Source organism: Eschscholzia californica, unplaced genomic scaffold, assembly GCF_041429995.1.
Source record: "Eschscholzia californica isolate CP2 unplaced genomic scaffold, dmEscCali1.0.p SCAF_2, whole genome shotgun sequence".
NCBI lineage: Eukaryota > Viridiplantae > Streptophyta > Magnoliopsida > Ranunculales > Papaveraceae > Eschscholzia > Eschscholzia californica.
This window is the reverse complement of record NW_028238309.1, coordinates 3,249,432-3,275,589: the sequence shown is the minus strand read 5'-3', so window position 1 is coordinate 3,275,589 and position 26,158 is coordinate 3,249,432. Positions and strand designations below refer to the sequence as shown.

Sequence of the window (26,158 nt, the reverse complement as noted above, 5' to 3'; positions counted from 1 at the left end):
CACAAGATTCAGTATAAAAAAAAAGAAATATCTAAATACCAAATCTGTTCTCTATAGAACCTCCGTGAAGAAGAGGTTCTTTAAAAGATCAAAGAGAAGCGCGCTGTATTTTTGTGTTTACGAGCCAAAGTTCTAGCACACGAAAGTCGAAGTATATACTTTATTTGATACAAACTCTATTTTTTTTAGGATCCGCTATAATAATGAGAAAGATTTCTGCATATACGTCCAAATATCAAAGTCTGATAAATCGGCCCAAGTCAATTTACTAATGGGATGTCCTAAAACGTTACAGAATTTTGCTTTAGCCAATGATCCAATCAAAGAAATAATCCTCATTCGTTATTCGACCCAATCCTTTACTAAAAAAGGATTAGGTCGAGTTTAATTACAACTCAATTAAGGGAACATACAGTAATTAACACTTGTTTTCTAATTTAGTCCTGGAAATGACTCCCGAAAATTTGACAACACTTGGTTTCTTAATTTAGGTCGGGAAATGACTAGCGAAAATTGTCGCTCTTTTAGGTGCGTGTATCTTCTCTATCCCTTCCTCTCCCTATCTCCTTCACTACAGTGGAGGGGGTGACGTGTATTATCTATCTTACCGATAAGTTTATTAAGGTTCCGGTAGTTGGTTACCTGACCTTAAATGTCAATAACATACTAATGAAATCCATCGTCTCCAGCTTCTTTCTTTATCTTTCTCTACGATGCAGGAGATACCTCGAATCTTCGACTGAGGGTTTAACTGAAATAAAACCCTCGGTAAGTTTATTCTCTCTCATGTTGAGAGAAAAGCTAAAACTCTAACTACAACTGAAAAAGAAGGTGGTTTTGTATAACACAAAATCAAGTGAAAAGTGAGTGTGTGTAACATATCCACGCGTCATATAAAATTTTGACGTACTAAAAATTCTAGACATCCCAGGTTCTTACATATTCCATCATTTTTTTTTTTGTTGAAGACATATTCCATCATTTTGACGTATCAAAGTCACCTATATAAGGTAATCAATTTTATTCAAAAAAAAAGAACAAAGAAAAGGACATGCAAATAAAATTTCTCAAATAAAATCCCCTTATTTTCAACAAAAAAAATTAAAACAAAAAAAATAAAATCCCCTTTTTACTTTCCCTCCTTCCTCTCTAGTCTCTACTCTCTGCTAAAATAATATCCTATTATTTTCAACAAAAAAAAATAAAACAAAAAAAAAATAAAATCCCCTTTTTATTTTCCCTCCTTCCGCAGAACACAAACTGAAAACCCTAACTTCTTCCGATCGTCAACCTTTCTTATTTTCATCAACCCAGATCCGCTATCATCAGAAAAAAAAAGGTAATAATTCATTTATAATTTTTATTTATAATTTATAATCTATAACTTTTTCCCTTGTTCATTTATAATCTGAATTACTATGTTTTTTTTTAGCTGAGAATCAGTATTGGTGAATCCACTTCTTAATCCTGTAACCCTCATCAACATATAATTTTCAACTAATCGTTTTTCAGAGAATTTGTATTTTTTTTTCGAGCGGACGAAGATTTAAATTGTGTTGTCATTGATTGTGCATTTCACTTTTTGTAATTGTTACACACATTGTGCATTTTGTTGAAAGTGTCTTGAATACGAGTCGATCATCATCGTTCGACCTATTTGTGTTATGTTGCCCTAGTCTATTTAGGTTTAAGGATAGATTGTGTAGTCGCCAAGTGCTAGAGTTTGTGGGTTATGAATGTTTGATTTGCTATAGACATGGCGGCTCTGGCTGTGGTATGTGAGGAATCGAGTAGGGCTTGTTGGAAAAAGAATACGGCATTGAAGAAGTTCTTTATTGATCTATGTATAAGAGAAGTAAACGAAGAAGGTAGATTGGGTATTTCTCTAAAGCCTCAGTCATGGACTCGAGTCGGTCAAGAAATTAACAAGAAATTCAATTGCAAGTTCAACCAAAAGAAGTTGAAGAATCAATGGGACTATATGCGTAGACAATATGTTGCTTGGTCAAAGCTTATGAATTCTATTGATGATGGATACGACGCTTTAACTCATACATTCAATTGGTCAGAAGAAAGATGGGCTGACTTTATTAAGGTAAATCTTCTCGCCTAAACCTATTATGTGATTATCTTTTATAGGAAGTGTAGTCGAGAAACTTGAACGAAAACATATAGCAATATAGAATTGAAGAAAATAGTTTGTTTTTCGTATCAGAATGTCCCAGATGCAAGTCAATTTCGGAAAAAGCGTCTGCAATTCGCAGACGAACTTAAAACCCTATTTGAGGGTGTACAAATGGCTGAGAACGACGCAAATGGTCCTCAGAGAGACGACATCCTTATCGACCCAACGAATAGCTCGAAGCCAACTTATGTATCAACTATAGATTTCAGTCAAACTCCAAATGTCGAGGATATATTTCCTTCTATACCCAGTACTTCTGTTTCGGAAGTAGGAGCTACAAGTGATATTGGCGTTCAAGGGCGAGAGAAACGACTTAAGAAAACTGTTTGTGACGATTCTGTCATGAATGAAATTCGAGATCTCATGCGTGTTATTATTAAAGATCGAGTTGATATGGGACCTTCTGTTGAAGAATGTATCAAGTCTTTGAATGAATTGAGAGTAAGTCATGATCTTCCAAGACAACTATATACCGCAGCTCTCAAATCCTTTTGTCAAGGTAAAGATTATAGAGTTGTTTGGATGGCGATAACTGACCCAGAAGATCGAGTCTCGTTTCTTCAAAGTTTATTGTGAAATTTAGATCGAGTAGTTTTTAGAACTCTCTTAAACTTTGTTCCGAAATCTTCATCTTATAGACCTTAAGAACTGATTCTGAAATTTTGCAGTTTCTTGTTGTTGTTATTGAAGTAGACTTGTTATATGATCAAAGATTTGTTTTTTAAGGGTATAAATGACATTGTACAAATTATCAGCTTGTCTTATTTATCTTAATCAAATTATTGATTTCATGTAACGGTTATGTGTCGTTGCAGTTATGATAGAAAATGGACCATTATAATGATTTTCCATTGAAACAAAGACTTGCGAGTAGGGAAAAAAACAACATTACTAAATCAAGAAACAAAAGACCCAAGATGAAAGTACAGAACCATTATTACTACTAAGACCACAAGAACCAGCCACTATCACAAAGAAGCGCCAGCGAGAACCCTAAGAAAGTTAGGGCCCGGCATGTCTTGCGTGACCTCCAATAGGCACAAAATATCCAGGGTTAGGAGATTTAGCCGGTCGTGCTTTTCCTCCAATAGGCACAAAATATCCATAGTGAGGAGAGGGTCCGGCCATTCGTACTTTGCTTCCAGTAACTGCAATAGGTTTGTAGGGCGAGCGTGCTTTCCCTCCAATAACTGTATTAGATTGGTAGGGCAAGCTTATACCACCACCACCACCACCACCACCACCACCACCACCACTACCACCACCACCACCACTACCACCACCACCACTACTACTAGCGCTGACTTTATAAGGTACTTTTGTTTGGGTCATGTAAGGTACGCCTCTCAGAACTGCATTGTTAACAACGGGTTCGACAAACCCACCTGCAAGAACTGCATTATAAGTAACAAGGTGCCGCCCAACACGAGTGGCGGTAGTCGACTGGACGGAAAGTACTGCTACGAGGAAAGCAACAATTGCTCCGTCAGACATCATCAGTTTCATCATCACCAAAGAACAATTACAACAGAAAGTAGGAGTAGCTAAAACTATGATAACATTATAACCTCTTAACCATATTTATACCCAATTCTGCATATGGTAACTTACACTTACCAGAAAACCCTGTGTTCAAAATAATAGATTTTATCGAGTAATGAGTTTTGTCGACAAAGAGAAAAAAAATGGAAGTGAAGTTTTTTGTAACGTATCAATAAGATAGATCCACGTTGCGAGTTGTTTCGTACCATAAATAAACACACACTCAAGAAAACTTGTTGGACAAGCGGATTTACACTTCTTACAACCTACACAGTCGGAGCTTACTTATCTGTCTATCATGGTGAATTTATGGGTCCACTGGGCCATAAGCTTCTCAAGCATTCCTTTTTCTAGTTAGAGACCGACGTCTTGGGGCTAATACGGGATCTGCTCAAAAACCTACTGATTTAGGTAAATATTTAATGCGCTCCTCAACCAAAGAGGTAATTTTTAGAGAAAAAACTGTTCGTTTTCGGGATCTACGAGCTCCCTGGTTGGAACATTATATCCATTTTTGGGTCACTTTGACTCTAGTTCACTATCCAATAGAACAAACAAGTTTCAATTGGATGAACTGATAAGTGATAACAGAAAGAAAAGTAATTTGGATTTTGGAAGTAGAGAAATCCCAGACAATTATATATTAATTTCTGAGTGAAGTTGAGTACATGATGAAAGTACATTAGTTAAGACAAAGATCCTTGGGAGGAATTTGGGAAATAAAGCAACATTACTAAATCTAGAAACACACATTAAAGAAATAACATAAACAAACAACCACCACCACCACCACAAGTTGCCACTTCGACCACCAGAACCGGCTGAAGTCATCGACATCAACACCCTCGACAAAGCTCGGGTTTTTTTCTTCTTCCACAATGGCCTGACCTACTGGAATAATTGCAACCTTCAGAATCATTCAAATGTTAATTAGTTTCTAAATCATAAAGAATAATAGTACAAGAGTATTTGATCAAAAGAAGATCTGGAACTTGAAGTTTACCTTGTGGATTAACAGCAACATCATTAGTGGCCTAACATTATGTGCCAACTGGTGCACCGGGTTCACCTGCAACAACAACTACATTGCTACCAACCGGTACAACAGGCCTGCCAGCCACAACTGCATTGTTAGCAACAGGTGCAACAGGTCTTCCAGCTACAACTACATTGTTAGTAACGGGAACTACGGGTCTGCCTGCAACAACTGCATTGTTCGCAACTGGTACAACAGGTCTTCCTGCAACGACTGCATTGTTACCAACGGGTACGACGGGTCTGCCAGCTACAACTGCATTGTTACCAACGGGTACGACTGGTCTTCCTGCAACAACTGCATTGTTAACAACAGGGGCAACAGGTCTTCTAGCTACGACTTCATTGGTACCAACAGGTACGACGGGCCTGCCTGCAACAACTGCATTGTTAACAACAGGTGCAACAGGTCTTCTAGCTACGACTTCATTGTTGGTCACTGGTACGACGGGTCTCCCTGCAACAACTGCATTGTTAGCAACGGGTACTACGGGTCTGCCTGCAACAACTTCATTGTTAGCAACTGGTACGACAGGTCTGCCTGCAACGACAGCATTGTTACCAACTGGTACGACGGGTCTGCCTGCAACAACTGCATTGTTAGCAACGGGTACTACGGGTCTGCCTGCAACAACTGCATTGTTAGAAACAGGTGCTACGGGCCTGCCAGCTACAACTTCATTGTTAGCAACTGGTACGACAGGTCTGCCTGCAACGACTGCATTGTTACCAACGGGTACGACGGGTCTGCCTGCAACAACTGCATTGTTAGCAACTGGTGCAACTGGCCTGCCTGCAACAACTGCATTGTTAGCAACAGGTGCAACGGGTCTTCTAGCTACGACTTCATTGTTGGTCACTGGTACAACGGGTCTGCCTGCAACAACTGCATTGTTAGCAACGGGTACAACTGGTCTGCCTACAACAACTGCATTGTTAGCAACGGGTACTACGGGTCTGCCTGCAACAACTGCATTGTTAGCAACAGGTACTACGGGTCTGCCAGCTACAACTTCATTGTTAGCAACTGGTACGACAGGTCTGCCTGCAACGACTGCATTGTTAGCAACTGGTACGACAGGTCTGCCTACAACGACTGCATTGTTCGCAACTGGTGCAACTGGCCTGCCTGCAACAACTGCATTGTTAGTAACCGGTGCAACAGGTCTTCTAGCTACGACTTCATTGTTGGTCACTGGTACAACGGGTCTGCCAACAACAACTGCATTATTAGCAACTGGTGCAACCGGTCTGCTAGCTACGACTTCATTGTTGGTTACTGGTACGACGGGTCTGCCAGCTACAACTACACTATCAGCAACGGATGTCGGTTTCTTTTTAAGAAGTACATTGTTAGCAACTGGTACGACGGGCCTTCCTACAACAACTACATTGTTAGAAACTGGTACAACGGGTCTGTCGACAACAACTGCATTGTTAGCAACAGGGACAGGTGCCACTCTAGGTACACGAGCTGCGCCGCTCATTTGGAGAAAAAGTACTAATGCACAGAGTGCAACCATTACACCCTTGGTTATCATCATTTTCAGCATAACCATTTTCTTGCTAAAGATAGATAGAGAAAGAAAGAAAGAAGAGTACTACTACACAAAAACAGTGTCAGAACAGAAAACAGAAGGAGCTAGAATAATGAAAATACTACAACTTCTTAACCATATTTATAGACTTAGGTGCTGTTTGTTTTTTTTTTAATGTCTGAATCTGAATTTTCTGAATCTGAATTTGCTGAACTGACTTGGCTGAATCTGAATTTGTTTAATTGTTTCAGAAGTTAGAATGTTTGTTTTCCCTAGCTGAATCATTAAATCTGAAATCGTACTTTGACATTATTACCCTTGCTTCATATTTTTAACAAACAAGCCCTAAGCTCTCCCTCATCTGAATAAAAATAAAACAAAACCCTAATTCATTTCTTTTATCTCCCTTCTATCTGCCCGCCTCTACTTCTTTACCACACAAACCCTCTTTCTTCTTCCTCTCTCTACAACCTCTTCACTTCCCCATGTAATGAAGAACCAGTCAGTCTTGATCGAAATTCAAAGGAGGATATGAATCGAGGGTTTCATTGAAGAGTAACTACAACAACTAGGGTTTCTTTGAAGATCTGAATCTAGGGTCGAAATTCAATGGAGGATCTGAAGCTAGCCGGAGGAAAATATCACCTTCTATATGGAAATCGCCCAAATCAAGAGCCCAATACGTTAGAAAATCGCTTTGATTTAGAGGAAAATATGAATCTAAGATTTCTTTGAAGAGTAACTACAACAACTGGTGTTGTGGGTATTGTTAAATTTATGGTGTTGTAGAGAGAGAAATAGGTTTTTCAAGTTTTACTTTGATGAGGAGAGTTGGTTCAGGAGGTCTTCCATTACCTTCAAGCATGTTTGATTTTTAATGGATTCAGGGTTTATTTGTTTACATCTTTTACCTTCAATCTCCATGTGTGATTTCCCTTTGTTTGTGTTTTATTTTATTTCTGGTGGTGGTTGTCGGAGGTCGGTGGTGTAGTGGTGGTGGTCGGCGGTCGGTGGTGTAGTGGTGGTGGTCGGCGGTCGGTGGTGTAGTGGTGGTGGTCGGCGGTGTAGTGGTGGTGGTCGGCAGTCGGTGGTGTAGTGGCGGTGGTCGATGATCTGAAGATGGAGATTGGAAAGTATGTTATTGTTTTAATAAGGGTATATTTGTCATTTGGCTTTTTTCAGATTGTGGGCTTCCATTTCAGACTTGTATTGAAGTCTGAAATATGTGGGCTTTTTTTCAGTCAATTCAGATCTTGGCCTAATTCAGCTAATTTTTCAGATTTTCTTAAATTAAAAAACAAACATCTGAAATCTGAATTTTATTCCAATTCAGATTTCAGATCTGAAAAAATAAAAAAACAAACAGCACCTTACTTAAGTAACCTAACACCCTCTTGAGAAAAGGAATAATTCACAGCTGGTTACATATTTGTCATGTATTCCAATTTGTTTATATCTTAAAATAATTAACCCCCAAGTGTGTTTAATTTATTCATAAACCATCTTCAACTTGACCATGTGATGCTAAAACACTATTTAAACATATTAGCATTAAACATTAGGAGTTTTAATCCATGTTGGTCCAACTTTGTTGACCCAAATTCTTCACCCAAGGAAGAAACAAGTTTTTGGTACAATAGTTATCTTAATGTAAGAGAAAAGAAAGTTATAAAAAGAATTTCTTCAAACATGAAGAAGAAAATGTTAAAAGATCAAAGTAGATAGAGATATACATTGAGTCCTAGTCTAGTCATAATCCCTCACTTAGAGTGGTATTAACTCCACTCACTATATTCCCTTACCATTGGCTCTGTCAATGTGAAACAACAAAAGATATGATTATAATCACTTTCGAACCGAGAAGATATATAATTATAATTATGTTAGAGAATCAAAATATTTCAAAGAACTTTCAACCCATCTAAATCTCATCAATAACTAACTTCAAATTATGAAATTTTAGCATTTCTCAATTTCTTTACTTATTGGAGGGTGTGGTTTAAGTTTGTTGAATAAATCAATATTTCAATACGAAAACCAATATGTACAGAAGAATATTACAATTTGTACGTCATTTGTATGCAAGTCCTACCTAAAGTATATTCTAATAAGATATTTGTGTCCCTCTTAAGTTACTAAGTTAGTTGGTTATAAATAACATGAATGTGTCATAAGTTTTACGCGAACAATAAAAGTTACTTTGTGAAAATACGAGCCTCGTTCTAATTATGTTAAAACCAATAGTTTTTTATGTTATAAAGTATATAGCCACTTGCATGGCTTCAACCCTAAAATGAACAGGTTCATTGCATATCAGAAACTGCATATTTAAACATTTGGGGAGAAGAGCAACTTAAAGTAGTATCTTCTATATTCCCACTTGCTTAATTGGGATATGATGGACCACTGTGTCTTTATTCTTTTACGCATTTTCCCTTTTTGATCAACCTTTACTGTATTGTACACAAAAGATATTAACCTAATTCCGCATTTAGTGATCATAAGTTCTAACAATATATAAGAGTATCCAAATATCATGGAAAAGAACACTAACAAAGAAAGTATTTTGCATATGACAGAGGTACAATCACATGGACATACTTTTCGCTCGAACTACCCTTTTAAGTTTTAACATAATATAGTCAAGTTGTATATATATTCTTAGAGTTAACATAAAATAGTCAAGTTGTAGATAATCTAGAGTATTTTCGAAAATAAACTATTTAACTACCCATTCCATCCTAAAAGGGAAAGAATCAAACCCATTATTTATACATAGGCTGGCTAGTGTTAGCTCACTGTTCATAAGTTTATTGAAAATCAAACAAATAAAGTACTTGTCTTCAAGAAGGTGTTTGGGTATTGCTAGGGCATATACTCTTCAATTTATGTTTTCTAGAAGCTAAAGGGGTCGTTTTTTTTTGAAAAAGAAGTAATATATTGATTATTGTGACAAGACAACATTAAAAATGTCGAAATTTACATATTGGATAACATCGACTCTCAAGAAAATAAGAAGATTGACAAAGGTATCCCTGTGAAAATTCTAATTGGCAAAGCCCATGAATAAATTAATATCTTGACATCTACAATTATTTGCTCAACCAAACTGAAACTATCTTTGAATATCCCTGTGTTTTCGCTCCTTTCACAATGGTCGCTATATAGCAAAAGTAATAGCAGTTCCTAAGTGTCCCTTTCTTGTGTCTAACTTGTATATCTTCCATCTTGTAAAGGAGTTGTGGTGTGACACAAAATGTTATATTTATGTCTGATTTTCTAAGATTGGTAACTCAACGATCAATTAGTGATTGTGTTGTAACGAAGTACTAGCCAACCACAAAAGTAAAGTAATAATAGAGGACACAATAAATCTAGAAACATTATGATGGAAATAAATCAATCATGTAGAACACAAAAGGTCTTCGTAATCGGATTGTAAATCTGATTTTCTTAATATATAGCGTACTAGCCTTGGAACTTTACGGCTCCACTAGTTCTACCCAAAACTGGAAAACAAAAATCACCCCCTTTACATTGATTATAACTAAAACATAACTCAAACATGTGAGGTTGCAATCTAGGTTTGATATAGAACCATAATCAAGGTATTTTTTTCAACATATTATAATGGGGAAATCAACAATAACTACGAACCAGTTTCTTTGTAGTCACGGGGAATGGGTTGGAGGTCTTAGAATTAGCTGTTTATGGTAACAAGAAGGTCAACTGCTACCAGACAACCATGATAAACACGATTAACCGCCGAAATTAAATTTTTTTTTGTTGAAAAAACAGGCCTAAAGCCTAACTAAACTGGACTAAAGCACACCTAACTACATTATTTATACCTTTTTAATAACCCAAGTTAAATAAACCATAGATTACACCTCCCAAGATTCTGGAGTTTATTTCAACACTAACCACCACTTGGCTACCAAGTGTTGACCATACGGGCATTGTTTTAATAGTAGAAGAAGAGACTAAGAGACCTATAATAACATAAAAAGGAACTATTCATACAACTTAAACTAGTATCTTCTATATTCCCACTTGCTTATTTGGGATATGATGAACCACTATGTCTTTTCTCTGCCTTGTGTGACCTATGGTCCTAAAGTCAGGCCTAAAGGCTAGAGAACTTCTTACTCATGCCAACATGATTATAGGCAAGTTGGGCTTGACCCAGAATGAAACCCAAGCATTGGCAAGTATCATAAGAATAGAGAGAAATAAATGGTCAAACTCTTTTTGTGTCAATATCACTCAAACCTGTATCAGTTTCAACATCGGCAAAAGGTGTCCTCCACGTAAGGGTATGATTTCGTTGTCGATATATGGTCAATTTTTATGCCTCTACTGCAATGTACATCAAAAGATATTAACTTAGTGCGCATTTTGTGATCATAAGTCCTAACATGACATAATGCAAGTGTTTTAAAAGAGTATCCGATCGTTAGATATGGAAAAGAACATAAGAAAGTACTTTGCATATGACAGAGGTACAATCACATGGACATACTTTTCGGCCCAACAACCGTTTTAACGTATTATAGTCAAGTTGCAGATAATCTAGAGTATATTTTCGAAAATAAACTATTTGACTACCCATTTGATCCTAAAAGGGAAAGAATCAAACCCATTGTTTATACATAGGCTAGTGCTAGCTCATTGTTCATATGTTTATTGCAAATCATTGAAATCAAACAAATTAAGTAGGACAGGAAAAACATATAGTAGTGAGAGCTTGCTTCAAGAAGGTGTTAGGGTCTTGCTAGGGCATATACTGTTCTATTTATGTTTTCAAGAATTGGAAGGAGTCGTGGATCGATATAAACTGTTATATTTATATCTGATTCTTTCAGATTTGTAACCAAACATCAATCAGTGATTGTGTATAACGAAGTACTGGCGAACCGGAAAAGTTATAATGGAGGATACAATAAATCTAGAAACACTACAATGGAAATAAATCAATCACATGGAACACAAAAGGTTTACGTAGTCTGGCGGAAAAATCTAATATGTAACCTACTAACCTAAGCACTTTACAGCTCCATGAGTTCTACCCAAAAGCGTAAAACGTAAATCACCCCCTTTACATTGAATATAACTAAAACATAACTTAAACCTGTGGGGTTACAGATCAGGTTAAGATATCGACTCATACTCTAGGTACTTTGCAACATACTGTAATCGAGAAATCAACAATAAGTATGTAGCAGTTTCTTTGTTGTCATGGGGATGGGTTAGAAGTCTTAGAAGCAGCTGTTTATGATAATATATGAAGGCCAACCATACCCGCATTGTTTTGATAATAGAAGAAGAGACTAAGAGACCAATCACATCTATAACAATATAAAAATGAACTATTCATACAACTTAATTACAATAAGACTTGTTTTCTGTGAACTAATCCATCTCATTTTGCTTATTGTTTTGTAATTTCAAAACTGGTTGAAGAAAATATTAGCGACGGATACAAAACAAGAGAGGGTTAGAGACACACCCACCAGAATCTCAGAGAACAAGCTTCTCGGGGATTTAGCTAAAAAAAAAAGGGAAATGATAAAGTTACAAAAGATTTTGACAAAAGATAGTTCCCAGCTGATGTGGCGGTTGTGGTTTGAAACTTTGACCAAATCCAGGCCGTTGAGAGATGAATATCACAACCGCCACATCAGCTGGAAACTTTCTTTTGTCAAAATCCTTCGTAACTCTAGCATCTCCCAAAAAAAATGGCAGCAAAATTCACAGAAAAATTGCACTTTTCTTGTTGTTGAATTAGACTTGTTATATTGATCAATCATTTTACTATTCAGGGTTATAAAAGACATTGTACAAATTATCAACTTGTGTTGGTTTATTTATCTTAATCATGTTATCGATTTCGTATATCAGTTCTATGCCGTTACAGTTATGATAGAAAACGGACCGTTATAGTGATTTTCTGTCGAAACAAAGACTTGTGAGTTTGGAAAAAACATCATTACTAAATCAAGAAACAAAAGAGCCAATGATAAAACAACAGAACTATTACTACTACTAAGACCACAAGAACCGGACACTATCACCAAGGCGCTCCCATGAGAACCCTAAGAAAGTTAGGGTTTAGCAACGGGTAAGCCGGGTTTGCTTGCAGCACCTGTGTTGTACGCAATCTGTGTAGGTGGTGTGCCTGCAAAATATCCATAGTTAGGAGAGGGTCCGGTCGGTTGTGCTTTCCCTAGGGGTGGGATTTTGGCCCGGAAACTCGGAACCCGCCCACGACCGTCCGAGTCCGAAGGGTCCGTGACCGTCCGATGCCCGAATCGGTACGCACCCGCCCGACCGAAAGATCTTAAGCGGACGGACGCGGGCATAGGTCTTTACCCGGTGGTTCGACCGAGTCCGCCCGCTTATATCGTCTGCCCGACCGAACCCGTCCACACCCGTCTGTTTATCCTACCCGTTATACCCGCCCGCCTATATGATTGATTTTAAGCTTTTAGATTTGTAGAGTTAGCTACAACCATTAGATTTCAAGAGTAAAAATAAATAACCCTAGAAATCACTTTTCTTAATCTTGTCTTCGTTGTTCTACTTCTCTAGTCTCTATCTCCTCCAAAATCTCAGTATCTCATCAATAACCCGAGAATCCACAATAAACCGATCGTAATCCATGAGAAGAAGCATAGAAACCGATCATAATCCATGAGAAATCTTAATGCTTATCTTGCGATTTTGAATTCATTTACTTTTTTAAATTGTAAAGTGGGAGTTTTAGAAAGTTGTATTTAGCGACTAAACATTTTTAATTTCGAATAAAAGTTTCTTTATTTGTTCATTAGTGACCGGTGTCCGCCCGACCGATACCCGGATTGCCCGACTATCAAAACGGTCACGGACGGGCACTTTGTTGGAGAAAAATCCGAAATGTCCGCCCGTTTTGTCCAGATGTCCGAGTGGACACTTAGGACTCGTGTCCGTTCCGCCCGGACCGGTTGAGTTAGTGTCCGTTTCCCGCCCGTCCGGACCGATTCCCACCCCTAGCTTTCCCTCCAATAACTGCAATAGGTTTGAAGGGCGAGCTTGTACCACCACCACCACGTGCGCTGACTTTTAAGGGTACTTTTGTGTTGGTTATGAAAGGTCCATATTTTAGAACTTCACTGTTTGCAACGGGTACGACAAACCCACCCGCAAGAACTGTGTTATAAGTAACAAGGTGCCGCCCAACACGAGTGGCTCTAGTCGAGTGGACGGAGAGTACTAATATGAAGAAAGCAACAATTGCACCCTTAGGCATCATCATCTTCATCATCACAAAAGCAATATTACAAGAGAAAGTAGGAGTAGCCAAAACTATGATAACATTATAACCTCTTAACCATATTTATAACCAATTCTGCATATAAAACCCTCTCTAGCAACTATACTATAAAGAACTCATAGCAAGTTATGAAGTTGACTTTATATCCTAATATGTTTATCTTAGTATGTAAGGTTTAAATAACCCTATATATATACATAGACATATCAACTTGACCATGTGAGATGGTGCACTTTCAAAATCCTACATCTATTGGTATTAGAGATTAGGTAAGTTACGTTTTGACTAGAAAGCCCTGTGCTCGAAATAATTGGTTTTATCGAGTACAAATTTTTGTCTTTAAAGAGCAAAAAAGTGGACTCAAGTGAAATTTTCTGTAACGTATCAATAAGATAAATCCATGCTGGGAGTTGTATCCTGCCATAAATAAACCCAGACACTCAAGAAATTTGTTGGACAAGGGGTTAACACCTCTTACAATCTACACAGTCTAGTTGAATAATAGTGCTTATCCTAGTGATTTTACGGGCCCACTGTGCCATAAGCTTCTCAAGCTCATCTGAAGCACTCGCTTTTCTAGTTAGAGACCAATGTCGTGGGGCTAATGTGGGAAAGTCTTCCAGTTTAACTATGGCCAGTGCAGTGGACAAATCCTCTACGTCTCGGCGTCCCAGCTCCGTCCTTGCCCAATTTTACAATCCATGTAGAAAAAAGTATAGACGATCCTTCTCGGACATGTCTGAGATGTCAAGTATAAGGGCATTAAACTCCTCGACATATGTTGTGATTGACCTAAAATGCTTGAGCACCATCAACTTGTCTCTTGTCCGAAACTCGACATTCTCTAGGAAGAACTGCGCCTTGAACTCTCTTTTGAACTCCTCCCATGTGTCGATCCTGCAATGTCCCCTGGTCATCTCGTCGGCCTTTCGCCACCACCATATCAACGCGTCCTCCGCCAAGTACATTGTTGTCATCTCCACCATGTCTTCATCCCTCTTAAGGCGCATTGCTTTTAAGTACCTTTCTATGTGCGAAAGGAAGTTTTCTACTTCTTTAGCATCACAGGCACCACTAAAGCTCTTAGGGTCTGGCACTCTTACCTTTGGTGCTTCTTGAGTAGGGTTGTTCTTCATATTCCCACAACCTTCTCCATTAATAGGTACCGAGACTTGAAGTCTTCGAACTCAGCTTGCATCCCTTCCGAGGCTTTGTTGTTCATGTCCTTTGTCAGCACATCCACCACTGTTTCCACCGACTTCTCGATCCAATCGATCGCGTCTTGTTGACGGGTTAGGATGCATCCCCTTGGAAATCTTCCGACTTCTCCACATGTTCCACCAGCATGTCTAGCTTCTCCTCGACTCCCACCAACCTTACCTCTATGGAAGTCTTCCGGTCTGTTGACTTCTCCCATGCAGACTTGGACCCTTGGCCTTAGGATGCCCTTCCTTGCTGGCAGCTTCTTGTGACACGTTCTCGATCTCACTCGACATGGTTCCGACACTACAAAAACGAAGCCTGTTTATGACGGACAGAAGCTGTTGGAAATATAAGAAAGACCGTCAGAAAGATAATTCCAATTGATATTCCAATCAACACCCCAAACGATACGAGATATCATGGGAACTACATTCACATACATACAAAATGAAGTTAGTAAGTCTCTTACGATTTAAAGAAATGTAACTTCAACGCAATGACATGTAGTAGTACAATTTATGCATGTCAAATAGAAATTCAAAAGAATTGAGTTGTGTTTTCTAATTTCGATGAATTGAGTTGTGTTTTCTAAAATCAAATTAAAGAGGGTTGAATATCTTCAAGTAATTCAAGTAGACTTGCTAGTGTTTCAATGTAAATTAGTGCATAAATCGAAAATAAGAGAATATATGACAAGATAAGTCATTAGTCGGTAAGATGATAGATATGACATAACAATTCTAAATCACATGTTCAAATAAAAAATAAAAACCAACGAATTATAATAGTACATATTCGACTAAATTGTTAGCTAGATTATAAGTGCGTAAAGATTTGGTAATATAAAGAGGTAAGGAATAGCTATGGGGCCTATGGAAACGCACGATTCATTCGAAGCTTGTGCAATTGTGTTACTTCATTAAAATATATGGTTACAATATCTCTTCATTAAAGTATATGTTTATTGCAATATCTCTTCTTTAAAATATATGATTATTGCAGTTCGACGTCTATTTAGTGGATTTGTCAACATTTTGTGTTGTACCAGGTTCTCCATTACTCAAGAATTTTGAACCATATTATATTGCCCTGCATATCTTATCTCTAGCTTCAGCTTTGTTCAAGTACAAAACCACAAGAGCTGTTCCGCTCTAGTTGCATCTAAGGTACTCATTTTCGGTAAGATGAGCTCATCTGCTCACTGTAATACTACTCATTTCAATCATAACAGCCATAAGATACGAACCAGCTACAGTGTCTTGGGTAAAGTATAATCATACAAAAACTAAACGACCTTTGCCTCCTTCACTTGACACACCCAGCCTAAGACCTTTTTCATATAATTTATCAATCAGTAGTCTAACAGACTTAGACACATGATTAGTTGATAAGAGATACTACGATACGGGGTAAATTAAGAACATACTATTTTTCTTAAATTTGGTAAAATTTCATGATTAGTATTCAGCTCAATAATAAGATAAACAATGAAAGACAAGGGAATAAAGGGGTTCTATTCTGTTTGTGGGTAGTAGTGTGTCCTGATTTCACATACCCATCAAGCAAAAACTTCGAGACTCACTTCTGTTTGTGGGTTCTATTCTATTCAGCCATAAGATACAATATCTGGGTTATCAATTTTATTTAACACTGATTCTACAACGGGACTCACTTCTCCAATCTTCACATAGAAATCCATTAAAGAGTTCCAAGAATGAGTACCAAATTGGGTTGGGTATTTAATCATTTGGGCATGAGCTTGTTTCCCCTCAAAAACAGCTAACAATTTCGAGCAGGCGAAAAAGACAAAAGTAAAAGTAAATTGATCAGGATCAACAGAGTGAAATTTCACATATGCTCTTTACACCGTGCGACACTTTTCTATCTCTCTTTTAGAGCATCTCCAATGCAACACTCAACAAAAACTCAATTAATCCAATGTGTCAAGTATGAGTTGAGTTTCTCTTTCATAGGTTGCACTATTGAGATACTTAATTCAAAATTCATCTCCAATGCAACATTAAAAAAAACTCAACATTTACTTTAGATTTACTTTTGGTTCTTATTTTAATATATAAAATGTTGATGTGGACCAATCGAGATACAACAATAAATGTTGAGATACTCAAAAGAAAACTCAACAATTGAGTTTTCTTTTGAGTATCTTAATATTTATTGTTGCCACATCATATTGAGACTCTAGTTGAGTGTTGCATTGGAGAGGGTTTTTTGTCAAAAACTCAAGTAGTCCTATGTGTCAAATTGAGTTTTGTGAGTTGAGTGTTGCATTGGAGATGCTCTTAGCACAAATTTAAGTCTTTCACTCTTATATGCCTATGTAACTTGGACTAATAAGCGAGCTCTAACAGTAAAGTTAATTCAAGAAAGGTAAGCTCCAAGAATGCTCAAGACTATTAGAAGGAACTTTAAGCTTTATTGCTTATGAACAAGTTTACAAGTTTGGGTACACTTCCCAAATCACTCAAACCCGACAGTAAATTTCTTGATTCCCAATTTGGTTGGTTACAAATGAGAGGATCATCTCCTATTTATAATAGTAAGCTTACGAAATAGATGTCTAAGAGTAAGCCATGTGCCTAACATCCAATGGCTTGGAACCTTCTTAAGAATTCTCTACAATACTTTAGAGTACTCTTGAAACCTTCCAACATATCTCCAAGCTTATCTAGAGCACTCCTTGGGTGGGGCCAAAGAGTTAGCACAATGGAATCCAAATCTTATGCACAAGGCAACCTAGCCCACAAGGGCTTTGTGTCATCCTTGTTTTGGGTTGTTGTTTGCACTCTAAAGTTGTTGTCTCGGGCCTCATAAGTTGTTGCGTTTTGGGCTCAAAAATGGTCTTTTGTAGTGTGTTCTTACGGCTATCTATCTAATTAATAAAATTCCGACTACTATTTTGAATGTTAAGTCCCCTCGTGAGGTTCTTCTCGGAACCCCACCCCTATTGATCATCTTAGAGTGTTCGGTTGTAGTTATTTTGCACACAACAATAACACCAAGAATAAACATGATGTGTACAACGCTTTAACTCATACATTCAATTGGTCAGAAGAAAGATGGGTTGATTTTATTGAGGTAAATCTTCTCGCCCAAACCTAGTATGTGATTATCTTTTATAGAAAGTTTAGTGGGAGATTTGCTGTTTGGACTCCCTTTTCTATAATTGATTTGTTGTTTGGACTCCCTTTTTTAGTGTTGCATTTTAGACTCTTTTTTCCGAAAAAATGTTAAATATAACAGTTCCAAATTACTTTGGACGATTTACCCTTCTTTATTTACCTAAAACCAAAAAAGTTATCTTCATTCATAATTCACCATTAATAACTTCCCCTTCCAATTACTCATTTTTGTGAGATCTACACTTACTTGCTTCCTCAAAGTCGATCCTTTCTCACCGATGAACGACCCTAGTCAAGATGATAAAGTTTGATTTCATGCATTAATTATCATATCATTAACTTTCCCTAACTGTAAATTGAAAAATCACTCTCTCTCGAAAATTAGACTTTACACTTTTTTACGGCAATGTCGTCAGTTGAGTTCTTCTTCGTAGTTGTAGGGCCAGAATCCGCCATCAAGAGCGCCCCTAGAATTCCACGATTAGTGGGCCAACGAGGTAATCAAGCCCATAAACTAAATGGCAGATGGGTCTGACTCATTCATCTTCGGATACCCGGAGCAACGAGAACATACACTCACATTAAGTTAAGAGGTCGGCCCTACTCAAAGAGGTCAGCCTTGGAGCCCTTGATAAAGAGGTCAGCCCTGCTCAAACAGGTCGGTTGTTATTTCCTAAGCATATGCCCGTTGAGGCGTTACTGTTATTCAAGATAACAAGTGGTCAAGAATATCATCAATATATCAGTTGGACGGGAGTTATGATATCCGCATTCACGTCCATGCGTTACCACATTCAAGACGACAATTCACCACCAGGTGACAGTTGACCAAAAGGGACATTGGACCACGAAATACTATATAAGGATCAGCTGCTGATCAACTAAACCATCCAATTCACCCGCAATCAACTGACCACTTAGTTTCCCTCTCACACCGATCATCCAAACCTCTTGCAAGCAATCTACGACTGCTATTATCATCATCTCTCTCCTGACGATCACTCGATCAAGAAAGAGCGACCTATCTTTCTCTCTCCTAACTATCATTCGACCAAGGAAGAGCGACCTATCTTTCTCTTTCCTGACGAACTCTCAACCAAGGAAGAGCGACCTATCTTTCTTTCTCTTGACGATCATTCGATTAAGGAAGAGCGACCGATTTTTCTCTCTCTTGACGATCACTCGACCAAGGAAGAGCCACCTATCTTTCTCTCTCATGACGATCACTCGATTAAGGAAGAGCGACCTATATTTCTCTCTCTTGACGATCACTCAACCAAGGAAGAGCGACCTATCTTTCTCTCTCATGAGGATCACTCGATTAAGGAAGAGTGACCTATCTTTCTCTCTCCTGTCAACTATTTTATCAGGGAGGACGACTGACCTTTCTCACTCATAACGGCCAAAGGGTGCAAGTATTTTATCTCACTGGACGATCAAAGAATTAGGCAAGCATACACCCGATTGTATCACATTCTCTCCCAACAATCGTCTTCCTCAGATAACATAATTAACTCAATAACTCAAACTCGGGTTTACAATTCATATTTATTATTCGTCAAGTTTACTGACTTGACCGTCGGAGTTCCTTTGGCAAGCACCATTCCGGTGTCTCCCAAAGACCTCACGGTCACATGTGTTTTTGCCTCTTGTCACAGGTTAAGCTCAAAAACGTCGTCGGTGCCCATACAAATATTATCAGACGAAGGTCTGACTTCCGGTCAACGGCCTGGTCCCGCTGACTTCTTGACCCGTGATTCTGCCCCTCGCAGTAGCTATTTCTTCCCTCTTCTTCAATTTTATTTCTCGATTATGTGGCTATTTCATTCCGAGTTTATTCATGGAGTTATGTTCTCGGTAGAAATTAGGGTGTGTTAATTGATTAATTTTGTCATTCCAATACCAATTTGGGGGTTTTTATTGGACTAAAACGATGACCCTAGCTGATTGAATTTTGTTCACCAGCTTAAAAGGAATAGCTTGAATTTGTGGGATGTGAACTGTGAGTATGTGACAGTGAAATATGCACTTTTGAATGGTGATATAAGGCACTGAAATGATGATCCTAGCTATGTCATCAACCATGACAACTCAACTACGTGAGTCTGCAACAGTTGACACTGTTGAGGTTGAAACAGTACCAGTACTAACCTTATAATCACTTTCAACTATTTGGAGGAAGAAGATGAGTTTAAATTAAAGAAGAAGATGAGCTAAATAAATTAGGGGGTCCAAATCGTAGTATCGATTATGTAAGGGTAAAGTGGAAACTTTTTAGGTATGACTTTAGAGACAGAATATTCCCGAAATATTCTGTCAGAAGGGAGTCCAAAGTGAAACACTGAAAAAATTTGGTCCAAACAACAAGTCAATTACAGGAAATAAGGTTCAAACAACAAATCTCCCAATATTAGTTGAGAAACTTGAACGAAAACAAATATTACCAATATAGAATTGAGGAAGTTATTTTGTTTTTCATATCAGAATGTTCCAGATGCAAGTCAATTTCGGAAAAAGCGTTTGCAATTCGCGGACAAACTTAAAACCCTATTTGAGGGTGTACAAATGGCTGAGAATGATGCAAATGGTCCTCAGAGAAACGACATCCTTATCGACCCAACATATAGCTCGAAGTCAACTTATGTATCAACTATAGATTTCATTCAAACTCCAAATGTCGAGGATATATATCCTTCTATACCCAGTATTTCTGTTTCGGAAGTAGGAGCTACAAGTGATATTGGTGTTCAAGGACGAGAAAAACGACTCAAGAAAACTGTTTGCGACGATTCTGTCATGAATGAAATTCGAGATCTCATGCGTGTTATTATTAAAGATCGAGTTGATATGGGACCTTCCGTTGAAGAATGTATCAAGTCTTTGAATGAATTGAGAGTAAGTCATGATCTTCCAAGACAAGTATATACCACAGCTCTCAAATCCTTTTGTCAAGGTAAAGATTATAGAGTTGTTTGGATGGCGATAACTGACCCAGAAGATCGAGTCTCGTTTCTTCAAAGTTTATTGTGAAATTTAGAGTAGTTTTTAGAACTCTCTTAAACTTTGTTCTGAAATCTTCATCTTATAGACCTTAGGAATTGATTCTGAAATTTTGCGTTTCTTGTTGTTGTTATTGAAGTGGACTTGTTATATTGATGAAAGATTTGCTTTTTAGGGTTATAAATGACATTGTACAAATTATCAGCTTGCCTTATTTATCTTAATCATGTTATTGATTTCATGTAACTTTTCTGTGCCGTTGCAGTTATGATAGAAAACGGACCAGTATAATGATCATTTATTGAAACAAAGACTTGCAGAGTTGGGGAAAAAAATAACATTGCTAAATCAAGAAACAAAAGAGCCAAGCTGAAAGTACAGAACTATTATTACAACTAAGACCACAAGAACCAACCACGATCACAAAGGCGCGCCAGGGAGAACCCTAAGAAAGTTAGTGTCCAATAGGCACAAAATATCCAGGGTTAGGAGATTTGGCTGGTCGTGCTTTTCCTCCAATGGGTATAAAATATCCATAGTGAGGAGAGGGTCCGGCCATTCGTACTTTGCTTCCAACAACTGCAGTAGTTTTGTAGGGCGAGCGTGTTTTCCCTCCAACTGCATTGTTACCAACTGGTACGACAGGTCTGTCTGCAACGACTGCATTGTTAGCAACGGGTACGACGGGTCTGCCAACTACAACTGCATTGTTAGCGACAGGTGCAACGGGGTCTACGACTTCATTGTTAGCAACAGGTACGACGGGTCTGCCAGCAACAACTACATTGTTAGCAACGGGTACTACAGGTCTACTTGAAACAACTGCATTGTTAACAACTGGTACGACAGGTCTGCCTGCAACGACTGCATTGTTAGCAACGGGTACGACGGGTCTGCCAGCTACGACTGCATTGTTACCAACTGGTACGACAGGTCTTCTTGCAACGACTGCATTGTTAGCAACGGGTACGACGGGTCTACCAGCTACAACTGCATTGTTACCAACGGGTACGACTGGTCTGCCTGCAACAACTGCATTGTTAGCAACAGGTGCAACGGGGTCTACGACTTCATTGTTAGCAACTGGTGCAACGGGGTCTACGACTGCATTGTTACCAACAGGTACGACGGGCCTGCCTGCAACAACTACATTGTTAGAAACTGGTACAACGGGTCTGCCTGCAACAACTGCATTGTTAGCAACCGGGACGGGCACCCCTCTAACTACACGAGCTGCACCACTCGTTTGGAGAAAAAGTAGTAATGCACAGAGCGCAACCATTACACCCTTAGTCATCATCATTTTCACCATAACCATTTTCTTGCTACTGGTAGATATAGAAAGAAAGAAGAATACTACTACACAAAAACAGTCTCACAACAGAAAACAGGAGCTAGAATAATGATAATACTACAACTTCTTAACCATATTTATAGACTTACTTAAGTAACCTAACACCCTCTTGAGGAAAGGAATAATTCACAGCTGGTTACCAATCTGTCATTGTATTTCAACTTGTTTATATCTTAAACTAATTAACCCCCAAGTGTGTTTTATTTATACATAAACCATCTTCAACTTGACCATGTGATGCTAAAACACTATTTAAACATATTAGCATTAAACATTAGGAGTTTTAATCCATGTTAGTCCACCTTTGTTGACCCAAGTTTTTCACCCAAGGAAGAAAAAGGTTTTTGGGTACAAGTGGTGAAGTTCACAGCATGATTTCTAGATTTAAGTACAATGGTTATCTCGATGTAAGAGAAAAGAAAGTTTTAAAAAGAATTTCTTCAAACATTATTGGAATAATATTGTCATTAGGATATTCTTATCATATTATATTATATGAACTAAAGAATACTGCAATATACAAATCATGTATACACATATATTATCTATATAACAAATGACATAGATTTTCATGTCATGCCATAACTTTGATTTATAAATCTCGGTCGTCCAATTTTCTTTTTTAAATCACGACCCTTCTTTTGTTGGAAATTTGTAATTTGTAATTTCCTATGTAACTCTTTGTATTGGGAGGAATATTTTGATGGAGTCTTCTCTAAAGTAGAAATATCTAGAGAAGAATAATCTAGAGAAGTTTGACTAAAAAGATTAGTCCAAAAATTATATTAACTCTTTGTAAGTCCCAATGTGGAATTCTCTAGTTTTACTAGTATGCTCTATCTTTAATATAAATAGAGATAAGATGTGGGAGAAGAAGCATAGGAAGCACAAGAGAAGCAAATTAGAGATTGAATTGAAGAACTTATAAAGTAAGTTGTAAGAGTTGAAGGAGCTCTGTACGGGCTTCTAGCTCGTACATCTCCTAATTTTAATATAGTTAAATATATTACTATATGCCTAAATTTATTATAAATCTTATCTAGATATTTTCTCCCAAATATCGTCCCCTACAAGTGGTATCAGAGCCGAAGGTTCAATGTTGAGTCCTACACAAATATTCATCCAAGGTTAATTGGAAATTGAAAAATGGGTGTTGGTGTATCTCCATATTAGAAAGGAAGAAAGAAGGAGGAAAATGCAACGGAAAAAAGGCGATGAATTCCTCACTATTGGCAAACAAAAACACTTAATGTATAGTATTCCCACAAAGAAGAAAAAAGAAACAAAGAGAGAGCAAGGAAAAAAGTGACTACCCAAAGAAAGGGTTTGTCCACCTGGTGGTGTGAATGAGAGAATCTCTTAAGAAGGAGAGACAAAAAAATTAGCAAAAAATATCAACAAAAAGAAGACCCAAAAAGCATGGTTGAGTTAAAGCAATTAAATTCAGAACCTCTGAACCAAAGTGATCAAGTTCAATAGGTTGTGAAGAGCCTCTGAATCTAAAATTGATCAAGCTCGTATCAACAAAAAAAAGTAAAGCATCTGCATGAAAATACGACCAAAGTTGTCGTTTGAGCACACCAGTTGGGAAACGAAAAGTGAGATATTAATTCTTTTTATGGAGATTATGGAGAAAAAATAGTGATTCTTAATTCCTTCAAGGATGTCCTAAGGAAGATATTACAAAAGTCTTATTGCTCATTTAAAAATATGCTTCCAGCTGCAACGAGCAAATGCAAACAATATTGAGTTAATAGTTTTGATCTGAAATGAAATCAGAAGGAGAAAACCATCATCCAAAGAAGATTATTGCAGAAAATGGTGCTACAAGACTTTTCAAAAATTCAAGAACTCGATAAAAATTACAAATTAAGAAGGGGTGTTGGAAATTAGTAATTTGTAATTTCCTATGTAACTCTTTGTATTGGGAGAAATATTTTGATGGAGTCTTCTCTAAAGTAGAAATATCTAGAGAAGAATAATCTAGAGAAGTTTGACTAAAAAGATTAGTCCAAAAATTATATTAACTCTTTGTAAGTCCCAATGTGGAATTCTCTAGTCTTTACTAGTATGCTCTATCTTTAGTATAAATAGAGATAAGATGTGGGAGAAGAAGCATAGGAAGCACAAGAGAAGCAAATTAGAGATTGAATTGAAGAACTTATAAAGTAAGTTGTAAGAGTTGAAGGAGCTCTGTACGGGCTTCTAGCTCGTACATCTCCAAATTTTAATATAGTTAAATATATTACTATATGCCTAAATTTATTATAAATCTTATCTAGATATTTTCTCCCAAATATCGTCCCCTACTTAGCGGGTTTTTAAAAGATAACAGTGTAAAAGTTAGAATAACTACCCACTCCCCACAAATTCTCTAACTCTTTTTCTCTCTTTCCTCTTTTCTCCCTTCAAACAACTCAATATAATCTCGGTTATTATTTTAAATATATTTTTATTACTTCAATATTTGTATACGATCAAAATATTTGATAATTTTGTATAACATAAGTATAGAAATTTCCGTGCCCTACGAGCACGGGCTATATCCTAGTATTTGTATATTATTGCAATATATGTTGAAATTATATATTGGATCAAAGAACAATCGGGAAGGAGAATTATCTCAAAGGATTGAAAGCAATCGAACGGTGCATGTGTCTGGATCCAACGGTTACTACTACTTGTATATATTAAGCTTTCTAAATAATTACAGTATATTTTATCAATATTTAAGTAATATGTTTGCACTTCCAATTATGTACATAGTATCTATGTAAAACTTATGCATACATCATATTGAATTCGATACAATTCACTTTTGAATTCATACTTCACTCTTACAATGCACCATGTCTTCTATATTCCCACTTGCTTAATTGGGATATGATGGACCACTATGTCTTTTCTCTGCGTTGTGTGACCTATGGTCCTAGAGTCAGGCCTAAAGGCGAGAGAACTTCTTACTCATGCCAAGATTCTTATGGCAAGTTGGGCTTGACTGAGATTCTTATGGCAAGTTGGGCTTGACCCAACATAAGAGCAACTCCAATCCCAGCCTGACTTACATCCAAAAAATTACTTTTTCAACCTAAAGTTTGTGCTTGTAGGAAACGATTAGATCGAATTGGAAAACGGAAAGAGTGTGGAAATTTTTTGTGGGTGTGCGAAAAACGTGTGTGATCTTGTGTATGTACGAAATGCGTGTTTGAACTATTTCCGTAATAATTTTTTTATTCAAAGTTGGGGAATTACTCGGGAACTGACATGTTGGTGGGATGTATTTTATTTATTAACTAGGTATAGCCCGTGCCTCCGGCACGGCACATCTCGTTTTTCTTTTGTTGTGCAAAAAAATTAAGATAAATCATAATCTATTACAATCCTTATTTCGGCCCGGCACATCTCGTTGAGTGCATTATCTAATTAGCTAGTACATTATTTTGCATTTAGTTCGTAAAAAAAAATACTTCTATTGCATCATTTCCAAATTATTGTACTCCAGGTAAATAATATCATTTATCACATTAGGTATCGAATAAAAAGACAGGCTAAACACCTTCACTAAACAAACTCCTTAATAATTTAACAAAAGAAAAAGAAACAAATCTTCAAAAAGAAGCTTAGGTTTAGCACTTAAATTTCCCAAAAAAATAGATAGTCGGTTGTTAGATTCCTAAATGGAAAAACATTTCTCTCGTCTTAACTCATCTGAACCCTTCAATTCTACACATCCATCCACCAACGCCGCAAGTTCAAGATCCACCAATGATAAAAAAAAGTTAGACGAAATTAGTTTAGTGATACAATAATATTTCAAACTTACTAAAACCCATTACCAATGTAACAATT

At 37.3% G+C, this 26,158-nt stretch overlaps 3 protein-coding genes across 4 annotated transcripts; 1 reads left to right on the top strand and 2 right to left on the bottom strand.

Moving 5' to 3' along the window:
* The first annotated feature begins 1,039 nt into the window (after nucleotides 1-1,039).
* Nucleotides 1,040-2,942, top strand: LOC147555308 (L10-interacting MYB domain-containing protein-like). 2 transcript variants are annotated; one of them, XM_086662829.1, is made up of 3 exons: nucleotides 1,040-1,339; nucleotides 1,755-2,095; nucleotides 2,216-2,942. In XM_086662829.1, the coding sequence occupies exons 2-3, from the start codon at nucleotides 1,757-1,759 to the stop codon at nucleotides 2,759-2,761; spliced, it is 885 nt and encodes a 294-aa protein (XP_086518955.1). In that variant the 5' UTR covers nucleotides 1,040-1,339; nucleotides 1,755-1,756; the 3' UTR covers nucleotides 2,762-2,942. The 2 variants fall into 2 exon arrangements, with proteins under 2 accessions (XP_086518955.1, XP_086518954.1); XM_086662828.1 differs by lacking the exon at nucleotides 1,040-1,339 and having other exon boundaries at nucleotides 1,638-2,095.
* A 1,403-nt stretch (nucleotides 2,943-4,345) lies between these two features.
* Nucleotides 4,346-6,425, bottom strand: LOC147555307 (uncharacterized). Its single transcript, XM_086662826.1, has 2 exons — nucleotides 4,731-6,425; nucleotides 4,346-4,634 (listed from the first exon to the last, which is right to left on the bottom strand). The coding sequence occupies exon 1, from the start codon at nucleotides 6,319-6,321 to the stop codon at nucleotides 4,768-4,770; it is 1,554 nt and encodes a 517-aa protein (XP_086518952.1). The 5' UTR covers nucleotides 6,322-6,425; the 3' UTR covers nucleotides 4,346-4,634; nucleotides 4,731-4,767.
* Nucleotides 6,426-21,240: 14,815 nt separating this feature from the next.
* Nucleotides 21,241-22,370, bottom strand: LOC147555306 (uncharacterized). The gene is made up of 2 exons (XM_086662825.1): nucleotides 21,779-22,370; nucleotides 21,241-21,657 (listed from the first exon to the last, which is right to left on the bottom strand). Exons 1-2 carry the CDS (start codon nucleotides 22,271-22,273, stop codon nucleotides 21,652-21,654), a joined length of 501 nt encoding a protein of 166 aa, XP_086518951.1. The 5' UTR covers nucleotides 22,274-22,370; the 3' UTR covers nucleotides 21,241-21,651.
* Between the last annotated feature and the right edge of the window lie 3,788 nt (nucleotides 22,371-26,158).

Excerpts from the sequence above, each read along its gene's own strand:
- LOC147555308 (XM_086662829.1), top strand. The coding sequence starts at position 1,757 with ATGGCGGCTCTGGCTGTGGTATGTGAGGAATCGAGTAGGGCTTGTTGG. Across the intron at positions 2,096-2,215 it reads GATGGGCTGACTTTATTAAG|AATGTCCCAGATGCAAGTCA; the intron begins GTAAATCTTCTC and ends TTTTCGTATCAG.
- LOC147555307 (XM_086662826.1), bottom strand. The coding sequence starts at position 6,321 with ATGGTTATGCTGAAAATGATGATAACCAAGGGTGTAATGGTTGCACTC.
- LOC147555306 (XM_086662825.1), bottom strand. The coding sequence starts at position 22,273 with ATGGTTATGGTGAAAATGATGATGACTAAGGGTGTAATGGTTGCGCTC.